Here is a 13086-nt window from a genome sequence, read left to right on the forward strand (position 1 = left end):
ATCAACTTTAAAATTTATCTAATTAACTTCAAACGGTGAATTCAAATCGTTCAAACCAAACTACTTCATTAGTTGTGTGTTTAGATGCAAATTTATAAAATTTTGAATTTATTTAGTATCAAGTCAAGCTGTCAAATGAGTGAGTTTTTAAACTAATTTTAATACATTCATTTTTCAACATTTTTACCACTTGATTTGATACTAAAATAACTCGAAAATATAAAAAAAAAAATTACATGTAAACGCATCACTCATAAAGTAAATTGGTTTGAACGGTTTGAATTAATCGTTTGAAGTCTATTCAATCTATTTTGAAGTTAGTGTTATATGACATCAATGTCACACTAACCAGACTCATTATTATATATAAGTTAACCTATGTATTTAACAAAGAGAGAGAGAAAAGGAAAGAGCACATTAATTTTGAAGAGAGAGACAGAAAGGATAAAGCACATTCTGATGGAAAAATTGCATTTTTGTTTCGAAAAATAAACTAGATTTAAGCATAAAGACATCTGGTCCATTTTTATCAGTTAGTGTGTCTGACTCAACCAATCAGCAGTTAAGAAATCATAACACTGCTGTTACCCAAACATATTCACATAACTGACTAAATAGGTAGATTCAATAATGGCCAGTTCAAAAACTTTGTTAATCTAGTATTTTATAAACAATACCTAATATATTAGTTTTGCAATCATCATAGCACGATAAGACTTGAGACTGACAACAAATTGCCAATTAGAAAAAGGATCTATAAACAGAATTATGGTAATTATGATTTTAGGTGAGAAGTCACATATTCAAAATTTGAATAAGATTTTTTTAAAGAGAAAAGGTATCATCCGCCGATCTCCAGTCCCCGTAAAATCCCCGCCTACCATTTTTACGCGGTTTCAAACCGTCGAACTCTAACTACCAGACCTTCCTTTTTTATAAACTTTCCTCGTTCGAAACAAGTTTCCCGATTTGTCTTCCCGTTCTCCCTCCTATCAAATTTCTCGATCTTTCTCCCTGTCATTAATTCATCTCTTCTCCAAGTCCTTTTTCTCAAATCTCTCCGTTCGCGAGCTTCGACGACCGTGCCGGACCTCTTCCGACCTTCGACAAAATCTATGGCCGTGCCGGACCTTCTCTGACAAAATCTGGATCGCCAGCTGCAATGGATCAAAATCGATTTAGAACTGCTTCCACGACCTTCTAGACAGTATCATCGCTGACGTAGCGTCGGAGTTCCACCGGATCGCTCGTATGGTTTTGAATTGGAATCTCGAGGCAGAGGAGGAGGAGCTATGCCTCTACCGACAGCGTGAGAGGAAAAGGAGGAGTTAGAAAGACAAGTTTCGTTGCTTCTCTTGCAGTGAAGTTTGCAAACAGCGGCATCCTACCCGGATGATGTCTACTGGTCACACTCTCTCAGTGACTCCTTTGCTCAGGTTAGTGCGCAATTTTCGCTTTGGCACTTCGTCAAATAGTTTCTGTGCATGACTTGATTTGTGATGATATCATTGTTTGTTGTTTAGGATTTGATAGGTGGGCTGTCAAGTCCATGGATTCCATCTCTCTTGAGATCAAAGATCCTGTTTTACTTTTCTCTTCTGACATTAATTTGAGATTAATCTGATTTATCCATGCTAGCGAGTGTGCTCTCTCAATTTACTAAAAATAATTTTGCTACAGATTGGTAATTTGGTAAACTGATCTTGCTTTGATGTCAGTTGATGTCAGTTGATTTCGATTTTAGTTTACCAATTAGTCTAGTAAACATGCTGTGAGACTTTTACAGTTTATACATGTTTACTAGTCAGAAAACTTGATATTCTAAACATGAAATGCCTATACAAGTGTGATTATTCTTAATTGAACTTCACAACACAAGTCGACGGAACAGAGAGCGCAATAAAAAGTTTCAGGGCATTTGCTTAAGTTATTGATAACTCAGTGAATTTCTTTAGATTTCTTTCTTAAAAGTGTGACATATGGTAATCAAAATCTGGTACCATGCTCTTCATTCTTTAATTCAACTCTAAAAAGCACTATACAATTCTTTGAATTTTCAGTGATTAGAGTACTAGGCATTGGGAACACTATATCATTCTGGTATCACAATTGGGGGAGGGGTATTTTGAAAAATCAATACAATGTGTTGTTCTCGTTCGCAACAGATGCTGACATTACCTTAGCACAAGTAATGGCGTATCAGGATATAAGCCTACTGTTCAGACAAGCATTGTCACAACAGGCATCACAACAGCTTAGCGGACTTTTAAATGATATCCAATCAGACCCGATAACACTGACAACTAGACCCGATAATGCAGCATGGAGATGGGAAGCAACGGGTGAATTCACAGTTAGATCGGCATATTTCGCAAGCAAAAATACTCTTACAACACACTATGACACTCGCAGGATATGGAAGTTAAAGGTGCCGCCAAGAATGCGGGTCTTTGCATGGCTGATGGTACTAAATAAAATCCTAACGGTTGACAACTTAATGAGACGTGGATGGAGCATGGTGAATAGATGTGTTTTATGCAAGAACAGTTCAGAATCGGTACTGCACTTATTTGAACAGTGTCAAGTATCAGTTCAGGTATACACCCAGGCAGCGCAAGCCGTCCACATGGTAATTCCAATTACAGGGGCAATTAGGGAAATAATTGAAAATAATTACAATGCACAATTTGTTATATGGCCTGAGAGATGCACGAGAATATTTAGAGACATATCAAAGCAAAAGGAACAACTGGTACATGAAATAGTCACTGAGTATCAGTTGCAAGAGAGAACACAGGACCGGGAGGAGTAACATCTATTGCCAACGTAGATGCACACTGCCGTTTGCAGTTTCAATCTTTTCAACTTTTCTTTACAGATTCAGCTTTTAATAATTTTTCTTTGCATTTTTACTTCTATTGTTAGGCTTTCTTTGCATTTTTAATTCTGTTGTTAGGTTTAATTAGCTAGTTATTTTACCTCCATTTTATTCCTGACTCAATTCTCCATTGAGTTTTGTTTTTGCTTTCTGCAGTTACATAACTTATGTAACCGTACTCTTATCAATATATAAATAGGGACTTGATTCCTATTTTTCATCCAAAAAAAAAGTTTGATATAGTCTTGAAATTCACTTCAATTATATTTTACAAATCTAAATGCATAATCTTATACTAGAATATCGGAACACCAATTTCTGTTATGAACTGTCCAAAAATTGAAATTTAAAATTTGTTTACTGATTTACCGTATTTAACGAAATTGTCTACATAGTTATGTAATTTACAGAATTCAAAACAATTGAATGTCGCATCTAGATGCAAATTTAAAAAAAATAAAATCTTGAAAAAAATTATAATTGAATTTTTTTTACCGGTTTATAGTATTCAATGAAACTGTCTACAGAGTTATGTGATAAGGTTTATAGAATTCAAAATAATTGAAAGTAGCGTCTAGATGCAAAATTTTTTTACCGGTTTACAGTATTCAACGAAATTGTCTACATATTTATATCATCAGGTTTAAAGAATTCAAAACAATTGAAAGTATCATTTAGATGCAAATTTTAAAAAATAAATTAAAATTTTGAAAAAAATAAAATTTGAATTTTATTTTTATCAGTTTACAGGATTAAACGAAACTATTTACAGAGTTATGTGATAAGGTTTACAGAATTAAAAAAAATTAGCAGTAGTATCTAGAAGGAGATTTGAAAAAAAAAATTTCAATTCTTTTTTTACATTTAAAAAAAAATAAAGTTTGAAAAATAAAATAAAATATTGAAAAAATTTAAAAATTAATTTTTTTTTAACCGGTTTATAGGATTAAATGAAACTATTTACAGAGTTATGTAGTAAGGTTTACATAATTCAAAATAATTAAAAGTAGTATCTAGAATGAGACAAAAAAATTTTGAAGAAAAATTTTGAAAAAAAATACCGAATAAAAATTTCGAAAATAAATTTTGGAAAATAAAAATTCCGAAAATAAAGTTTTTAAAAAAAATTGAAAAAAAAAATCGAATATTTTTTACATATTTCTGTTTAAAAAGTTTTAATGTAGTTAACTTTTAAATTTAAGTTTTGAAAAGTTGTTAGAGATTTTCTAAATGTGGTCTTGGTCAAAGGTATAGAAGTGGTCCCAGTCAAAGTAGTTAAAGTGGTAGTTAAAGTAGAAGTTATTGGGGACCACACAGAATTGAAAGTTTTATGTTAACAGGATTTGTTGAATTAGTTTACAGAATTTAGTATTGATGTTTACAGGATTTATTATTGATGTTTACAGAATTGAAAGTTTTATGTTTACAGGATATGTTGAATTAGTTTATAGGATTTTGTATTGATGTTTACAGAATTAGTTGAATTAGTTTACATGATTTAGTATTGATGTTTACAGGATTTAGTATTGATGTTTACAGAATTAGTTGGAAAAAAAAATTCGAATTTTTTTTTACATTTTTAAAAAATAAAATAAAATATTGAAAAATTTTAAAAATTGAATTTTTGTTTTTTACTGGTTTATAGGATTAAACGAAACTATTTACAGAGTTATGTAGTAAGGTTTACAGAATTCAAAATAATTAAAAGTAGCATCTAGAAGAAGACAAAAAAATTTTGAAGAAAAATAAAAAAAAAAGAATTTTGAAAAAAGTTTTGAAAAAAAATTTTGAAAAAAAAATTTGAAAAAATTTTTGAATAAAAATTTCGAAAATAAAGTTTTGAAAAAAAAAATTTGATAAAAAATTTGAAAAAAAAAAATCGAATATTTTTTACATATTTTTGTTTACAAAGTTTTAATGTAGTAATAGTTAGTTTTAGTTTTAAAAAGCTGTTAGAGATCTGCTAGATGTGGTCCTAGTCAAAGGTCTAGAAGTGGTCTCAGTCAAAGTAGTTAAAGTGGTTAAAGTGGTGGTTAAAGTGGAATTAAAGTGGAAGTTATTGGGGACCACACAGATTTAAAAGTTTTATGTTGACAGAATTTGTTGAATTAGTTTACAGGATTTAGTATTGATGTTTACAGGATTTGGTATTGATGTTTACAGAATTAGTCCGGGGATTTTTGGGGGACTGGAGTTGGGGGACTATTAGCTGCTTCCTTTTTTAAATATTAATAGTTAGATGGCTTGATCTTAATATCTTCTTTAAAAAATAAAATAAAATAAAAATAGTAGCTGGAACATTGTAGAATTTTGTTCTACTTAAAAAAAAAACACACACCTTGGGCCTGTTTGGGTTAGATGGGAATTAGATGGAATTATAGTTCCAAGCGGTCAAATTTTTTTTTTCTCGTGAATAATTTCCAATTTTTGCGTGGAAAAGTTTTTTTTGGATACTCTCTCTCCTCTCATCCACTTTACACATCACAAATCAAAGGATTGTGATCTATATATAACGAGTTGTAACTTATTTAAACAACTCATGTGGGACTAACTGTCTGGACTGATCTAGACATCAATTTTTATATTTTATTTTATAGATCACAACAAATATTTTTAATTCAGAACAAAGTGATTCGTATGAAATGTATTTGCAATCAAATTTTACATATTTGACTAAAGGAGGGTTCAAATGCCTCTATTTTTTGTGCCTTCATCATGCCTCTATTTTTAAAACTTAAACATCAAAATAAAACCGTTAGATGTGATCTATGTTATTTTTCTCTATGTGTCCATAAAAAATTATAACATTTTGATTTTTCTTTTATGTAAATCAATAAGTTAAAAAATCAACGTCTATAAATTATTCACATTAGTATACATTTTTACAAGCTCAAGATGACAACCAAAACAAAGTTGAAATGCCATAATTTTTTACATGTGCATAGATAAAATAATGTAGTTCATATCCAATGGTTTTATTTTGAATTTTAAGATTTAAATTTTGAGTTATTAAAGTTTTAAAAAATGAAGGCATTTGAACTCTCCTCATTTTACTTTTGTTTTAATAGATAAGAAATTATTTAATTTGAAAATTGTGGACCATTTAAATACGGTGGTTTTTTTATTTTTCTAATAAATAGTAAAAAATTATAAAATTTAGTATACATATTCATTTCATACTTCGAAAATAAAGATATAGATCCATAGCACGAGTTGATTCATAATATACAAATTACCATAGCCTTCCTCTTATTTTTACCTCTCTCTTTTTACTTTGTGGCTTACAAGGGAAGTCATCCAAACCAAACATGTATTGAAGAAAAATATTTCATATATTTCTTATTGCAAATTAAATCACAAGTTTAACAGTTTTTTATATGTAATAGATTAAATATTTCATATATTAATAAAATCAGACAAATAGAAAATAAATTACCTGGTCCTGGAGAGGTAAAATACTATGTTACTCGGATACTCCAGATTAGAGTCTGTACCCGTATCGAATACTGATACGCGTCCAATACGGCCACGATACGTATCCGATACGCCAGCTCTATCGGCCTACGTGGCGACTCAGCCGATACGGTCGCCGATACTCCGTTGAAACTTCTGGATACGAGAGATCATCGCATGAGCCGCGCCCGTGCTGTAGATTGTGCCTGTAGATCACACCCCGCGTCTGTGGACCGCGCCTGTGGAAGAGTGCAAAGATTTTTTTTTCCTGCTCCTAGCGTGAATCGAACTAGGAACTACACTATTAGCGCCAAAATTATTATCCACTGCATCAGAGTCTTAGATGTGCTATCTTCTAGTAAGTATAATATTTCACTTATAGTTAGATTAAGTTCTTATTTTTTGTACAAATTTGATTTAAGTTATTATTATCTAAATACAATATATAAAATAATAAAAAAATAATATATATAATAGGCGTATCGTATCTTATAGCATCTCCAACAGTAATTGCTTATGGATTGCTTATGCTGATGTGTCAATTATTTTTATAATTGCTGGGTTGTATGGCTATTGCTTATTTAGCAATTGTGGAAAAGAATTGCTTAATAAGAAATTCTTTTCTAAAGATGAGTTGGCCAAATATTTAATTCTTATTGGTCAATTGTTTGCTTGATTGTACCAATGTAGGAGTGGATTGCTTAATTTCTAAAATTTTCATAATTGTTATTTAGCAATTAATTTCAATTGCTGAATTGGAGATGCTCTTAGATTTTTTTAAATTGCTGTATCGCCGTATTCGTATTGTATCCGATACGATATCCGTATCTATATCCATACAACGTATCTATATCCATACAACATAGTAAAATAACAACTTTTAACATTTAAATCATTCTGCTAATGTATGGAACAAAAATATTGACTCGATGGGACCGCTGTCATACTAACGTTGGTCTTCTCTTCAGACACCGAGTGCGTGCGACTCTATTCTCTCTCTCACACTTTCACTTCTATTGCTCAGCAGCTTCAGCCGAGGAGCCAAACCCTCACCAAAACCAAAACCCTAGCTCCAGCCAAGGGGAATGCGATGCTCCTGTTTCGCAAAACCCTGACTCCCCGCCTTTCTCCCTGGGCCACCGCCTTCTCCTCCTCCATCTATCGCTTCCTCTCTGCTCCGACGCTCCACGAAACCCCATCTCCCACTTCTCAATTTGTGGTCCAATACCTCATCGAATCTTGCGGCCTTCCCTCCGACAAAGCAATCCGAGCTTCCAGGCATATATCTCACATTAAATTCCCAGATAAACCAGATGCCGTGCTCCTATTTCTGAAGCAGGCCGGAATCACCGAGCCCCACATCAGAGCCGCTGCGTACCGGGATCCGCGGTTCCTTTGCCATCATGTGGAGAAGTGCTTGAAACCCAGGATTTCCGAGCTGAAGGAGATTGGTTTCTCACCATCTGAAATCTCCCTTCTCTTCTCAGTTTGTCCAACCGCGTTCAGCTACACCAAATTGAAGCAAAAGGTTCAGTTCTGGATGGGGATTTTCGGCTCTGTGGAGAAACTATTGTGTGCCTTCAAAGGGGGTAATTACCTTCTTGGAGTAAACCTTGATAATGTTGTCATACCCAACATAACATTCCTTAAAAAACAATGCGGTTTATCCCCTCGTCAAATTTCCCAACTAATTAAATTGTCTCCTAGACTTATCACATCTAAGCCCGAAGTTTTTAAGATGTATGTGAAAAGGGCCAAGGAGTTAGGGATTTCACCCCCGTCGAATACATTTGTGTATGCGTTGATTGTCGTAGCCGGCCGGAAGCAAAGCATTGTGGATGCAAGGCTATACCACTTAAAAAGTCTTGGGCTATCACATGAGGAGGTGACCCTTCTCATCACTAAATGCCCAAATGTGTTGCAAAAAACAGAGAATAATATAAGCCAAAAGATGGAGTTCCTGTTGAAACAAACGGGTTGCAGTAAGATTGATGTTATCCGGAATCCATCTCTGCTCACATGCAGCTTGGAGAAGCGATTCATCCCCCGGGGCCTTGTGCGGAAACTTCTCAATTCTAGAGGAATTCCAGCAGCTAATAATGTTTTCGCTTCTTTTGTAATACTAACTGAGAAGCGGTTTTTGGAGAAGTATGTTCTACCTTATAAAGAAACCGTTCCTGGGCTCCACCAAACCTACATTGATGCTTGTGCTGGGAAAACTGCAGCTACAGAATAGTTTAATTACTTGGTAGATTTGGTACTGCATTTTTCTGTCTAACTAGTTCATTTTTTTTTTTTTTTGAATTTTCATTTCCATTTCCTTTTTCATTCTTTGAAGTGATATGTAAAATTGGAACTTATTGTTGCAAAATATGTTGAGTTCCATTACTTTCGAGGTAACTTTAGCATGTTGGCTGACCAATACTTTCTATTAACCAAAAAGATTATCCAACTCGACCAATCAAATTGTCAACCCTGCTAACAATTACATAATCAATATGGAATTGTTTTTATGTCGACCATCTTAGAAATGTTACTGAAGAATTAATGAATATACCAAACAATGTCTGAAACTTAATAGTGATGGTCATACGTTTGATGCCAGCTCCATGTGTAATGGGGCTATTTCCAAGGGCAAGTTGGGAATTTGGCTCCTTGAGTATGGCACCTGCTAATACAGGAAGGTTACATACTGCATCGCTTATTTTTTTAGGGGGAATTTCATGTATCCTCTCAAAAGTTTCAATATTACATACTCCCCCTTTCAAAATCAGTAGTGTAATTACATATTTGTCCTTTAAGATTGTAAAAACTGACATGTTTGTGCAATTTCTAATAGCTTATCTGTAGCAATCAGTTAGGAGTTATTTGTTTATCTTTTAGAATCTTTGTAAGTGAAGATTTAAATTTACAAATTATTGTTTCATTGATTAATTACAAATGCTATTCCACACAAAGTACTTCAACAAGTTGTGTTAGTTTGGTCAATAAGTATGTGTAAATTGGAGTTGAAGCATGTAATTAAAATAAAATAGAAGTTTTATTTCCACAGTTCTTATTGAACCTTATTTTCTATCAAACAATGCTTTGGCTCAGTACCTAATTCATATATAATTGAGAGGGAGCAAGTAAAGAAGACTATGACAGTGCAGACTTTTTTTAAAACATTCATAAGTTCACTACTATACCATCAATGCAATAACAGGAAGATAGATCTGATTTGAGCACGTGAATTATTTCAAGAACCAATGCAAAAATGATGAATAGAATATGAGGAGCCATCTGCCTCTACTGAAGCAAGCAAGGTACAACTAAAAAAACAAAAAATGGTCTCTTATATGCTATTTTGACAGTTATTTCATAGAAACTGTGATATTTTATTTAGGCTACAAAAGCAACTTAATCATTTGTGTTATATTTCAAAGAAATTGTGGCAATGATTTGAGAAATGTGAATACCAATTAGATTTTGATTTCAATCTTTTAATAGTTTTAATCAACTGAAATCGAGAAGATAGGTGGCTCATATATGCTTTTGGTTTTTTAATCTGTTCATGTATATATGCTACTATGGCTTAATTTTTTTAAGAACATATGTGTGAGCATCAAGGTATGAGTATTGTTGCTTCTAATTCCTTACTAACTGTAAAGACATCTCTTATATGTATTTTTTCTCTTCATTAATTTGATCACCAGAATTATTATTTACTACAGAATTGCTAGCTGAAGAACTTGCCTTCTGTTTTTTGCTCCAGTTGAAGAACTTAATCAATTACACTAACCATACAGGAAAATTGGGATCCTTTGCCAAATCAGTATAATGTTTTTTTTCTTCTTCTTCTTTTCAATTCAAAAAATGGTTTATGCTGTAGCGGAGTGAAGGATACAAGGAGGCAATTATTTGCGGATCATCTAACAAAAACACCACGAACGAGGAACATAAACAAAATTTATAGAGAATAAATACATTTCTCAAGAGATTGATTTATGGCATGAGCTGATGTAAGCTGCTTGGGGGTTAAACTTTCATTTAGTCTCTATGAGTGCATATTTGTTATAACAACAAAAATTGGTGGGAATTGGAGTTACTACTGAACGCATAACTGCAAATTGTAAATAAAAAGAAGATGCAATCTGGTACCATAATTAACAAAAAAATGGGGCCTGAGCTGAGGTACAGCTGAAGTAGCAGGAGAGATACTCCATAATAGCATATATAATAAACTACTACCCATCTATATGGGAAAGTTCTGTGCAGAAGAAAAAATTTAGGAACTGAGGAACTGAATGAAATAAAAAATCAACACGAATTTAATCAACATACATAACCATTTATTGTTCATTTCTGCAGCGGTAAAGACAGTAAGGCAAAATAAAAGAAAGAGTGAATGCAACGCCTCCTTAGAAACACTTAGAATGGCTATTTGATAGCACTTTGACATCGGGATAACATGATATTATACCTTGCTTATCCCTCTGCCAAACATAATATTTTTGTTCTTAGCAAACAATTTAAAACCATGAAAGTACGATATGGACTATTTTTTTTAAAATTTTATTTTGTTGTTCATCTACATTACAATTTTGATGCTTTGTTGTATGATATGCACTATATTTTATTTTTCATACTTTATTTCAATTATCGTTGCCGAAGCAAAACGAGTCTTAATGAGAAATGATTGAATCCTTTCATACATGTACTATAGTAATTTAATAAGAAATCAATCGTTTCTCGCTAAGATCTCTAAAAAAAAATACTGTAGCTGACCGTCCATCTCTGGACGGTTTGGTAAACAAAAAAGGAAGTTGACCGTCCCAATGCAGGGCGGTCTCGTAGAAAAGGTTGGCCGCCCCAAAGTAGGGACATTTAAAAAAAAAAAAAAAGCGGTGAGCATATTTGATATTTTTATTATTTTTTAGGGTATTAATTAAAAGGAAAAATTGTGAAAATGCCATTCCAAAACCTTGAAATTGTGAAAATGTCATTCCGAACTTCAAAATTGTAAAAATATCACTCTAAATTTGCTTAAATTCTAAATTTACCATTCTTATACAATTTTTATACAATTTTTATTAAAAATAATCTAAAAAATTCTGTTTTAGAATACGTATTTTTGTATTTTCAATTATACCCCCCTCTCTCTCTCTTATCATGACATTCCATCACACTTCTCCCAACTAAACCACCTCAGCCGAGATGCCCCGTTCAACCGACGGTGGAACTTTCGGCGACGAGGTGGCCTCTCCTCGCGCAGCCGCCAGACCTAAGAAATCCAAATCCACGACAACCACCGCATGTCCCTCTCCGACCTCGTCTTCCTCGTCAGACTTCGAGTTCACTGTGTCGGTCTCCCCCACCTCCAAGCGTCCCTCCTCCGCACAGCTTTGCCTGGCCGATGAGCTCTTCTACAAGGGCCAGCTCCTCCCTCTTCACCTCTCCTCCCGTATCTGCACCCTCCTCCTCCCGCCCCAGTTCCGTCAATGACGATGAGGCCCTGCCTCGTCGATCCCTCCCCTTTCCCCTCCCCCCCCAAACCCCAGCGCTCCACCAACCGTTTCTCCTCCCTCGCCAACCGTTTCTCCTATGTTTTCCTGCCACGTGGCAACAACACGAAAAAGGACGTCAGCTCTACTGGCAGTAAAATCAAGCCTTCTCCTAAAGAGGTATTGAAGAAGTACGTAAAGAAAGTGAAGCCTCTTTACGAGAAGCTCTCTTCTCTACCTCAAAAACAGAGCAACCAAAATCAACCACAGAAGAGAAACTTCTCCTTCTCGATTCGTAAAGACCCGGCAACGACGGGGAGAGAAGCCAAGAGTCAAGAACACAAGAGAGATCTCTTGTTCGATCACCTGTCCAATTCATTTTCCGGCAACCACAAGTACCCGAGAAGGAAGCGGTGTGTTGCCAGCTGTCCCTCATCCATGCGTTCTTCGCCAAGTCATTCCGGGCTTTTGTGCATTGGAGGAGGCGGCGCTGGGTTGCTTGTTTTTTCATTAAGGGTATTTTAGGTATTATTTTTTATTTTAAAAAGATTAATACAATATTAATGGCAAATTTAAGATTTAATGAAGTTTGGAATGACATTTTTACAATTTTGAAGTCCGGAATGACATTTTCACAATTTCAAGGTTTTAGAGTGGCATTTTCACAATTTTTCCTAATAAAAAAATCGGTACATGTTCACATAACTGACTAAATAGGCAGATTCAATAATTGCTAGCCCAAAAACTTTGTTAATCTGGTATTTTATGAACAATATCTAATATACTAGTTTTGCAATCATAATAGCACGACATGACTTAAGACTGACAACAAATCTCCAATTAGAACAAGGCTCCATAAACAGAATTATGGTAATTATGATTTTGGGTGAGAAGTCACATATTCAAAATTTGAATGAGAATTTTTTTGGATGTTAGTAGTTGAGTGGTTTGATTTCAAACTTTTCTTAAAAAAATAAAATATAAAATAAAAGTAGCAGCTGCAACATTCTAGTATTTTGTTCTACTTAAGAAAACACACCTGCGTCTGTTTGGAGTTAGATGGGAATTAGATGGAATTATAATTCTAATTAAGTATTCGGTGGTCAAATTTTCTCGTGGATAATTTCCAACTTTTGCGTGGAATTTTTTTTTGGATACTCTCTCTCCTCTCATCCAATTTACACTTAAAAATTAAAAGGATTTATATATAAGGAGTTGTAGCTTATTTAAACAACTCATTACACTTAAAAATTAAAAGGATTTATATATAAG

The 13086-nt window shown here is 33.7% G+C and overlaps 2 protein-coding genes, 1 long non-coding RNA gene and 1 pseudogene across 3 annotated transcripts; all 4 read left to right on the forward strand.

Annotated features, from left to right (window-relative positions):
- The first annotated feature begins 2191 nt into the window (after positions 1-2191).
- Positions 2192-2812, forward strand: LOC144545680 (uncharacterized). Its single transcript, XM_078294232.1, has one exon. It carries the CDS (start codon positions 2192-2194, stop codon positions 2810-2812), a length of 621 nt encoding a protein of 206 aa, XP_078150358.1.
- Positions 2813-7300: 4488 nt separating this feature from the next.
- LOC144545418 (transcription termination factor MTERF15, mitochondrial-like) lies at positions 7301-8731 on the forward strand. The gene has a single exon (XM_078293989.1). The coding sequence runs from the start codon at positions 7422-7424 to the stop codon at positions 8565-8567; it is 1146 nt and encodes a 381-aa protein (XP_078150115.1). The 5' UTR covers positions 7301-7421; the 3' UTR covers positions 8568-8731.
- A 714-nt stretch (positions 8732-9445) lies between these two features.
- Positions 9446-10956, forward strand: LOC144545808 (uncharacterized). The gene is made up of 2 exons (XR_013508592.1): positions 9446-9636; positions 10203-10956. It is a non-coding gene; the product is annotated as an uncharacterized LOC144545808 (long non-coding RNA).
- A 513-nt stretch (positions 10957-11469) lies between these two features.
- Positions 11470-12339, forward strand: LOC144545681 (uncharacterized; annotated as a pseudogene).
- The last annotated feature ends 747 nt before the right edge of the window (positions 12340-13086 follow it).

This window comes from Carex rostrata, chromosome 28 (assembly GCF_964058835.1).
Source record: "Carex rostrata chromosome 28, lpCarRost1.2, whole genome shotgun sequence".
Taxonomy (NCBI): Eukaryota; Viridiplantae; Streptophyta; class Magnoliopsida; order Poales; family Cyperaceae; genus Carex; species Carex rostrata.

What these genes read in the sequence shown, in the direction of transcription:
- LOC144545680 (XM_078294232.1), top strand. Translation starts at nt 2,192, where the DNA reads ATGGCGTATCAGGATATAAGCCTACTGTTCAGACAAGCATTGTCACAA.
- LOC144545418 (XM_078293989.1), top strand. Translation starts at nt 7,422, where the DNA reads ATGCTCCTGTTTCGCAAAACCCTGACTCCCCGCCTTTCTCCCTGGGCC.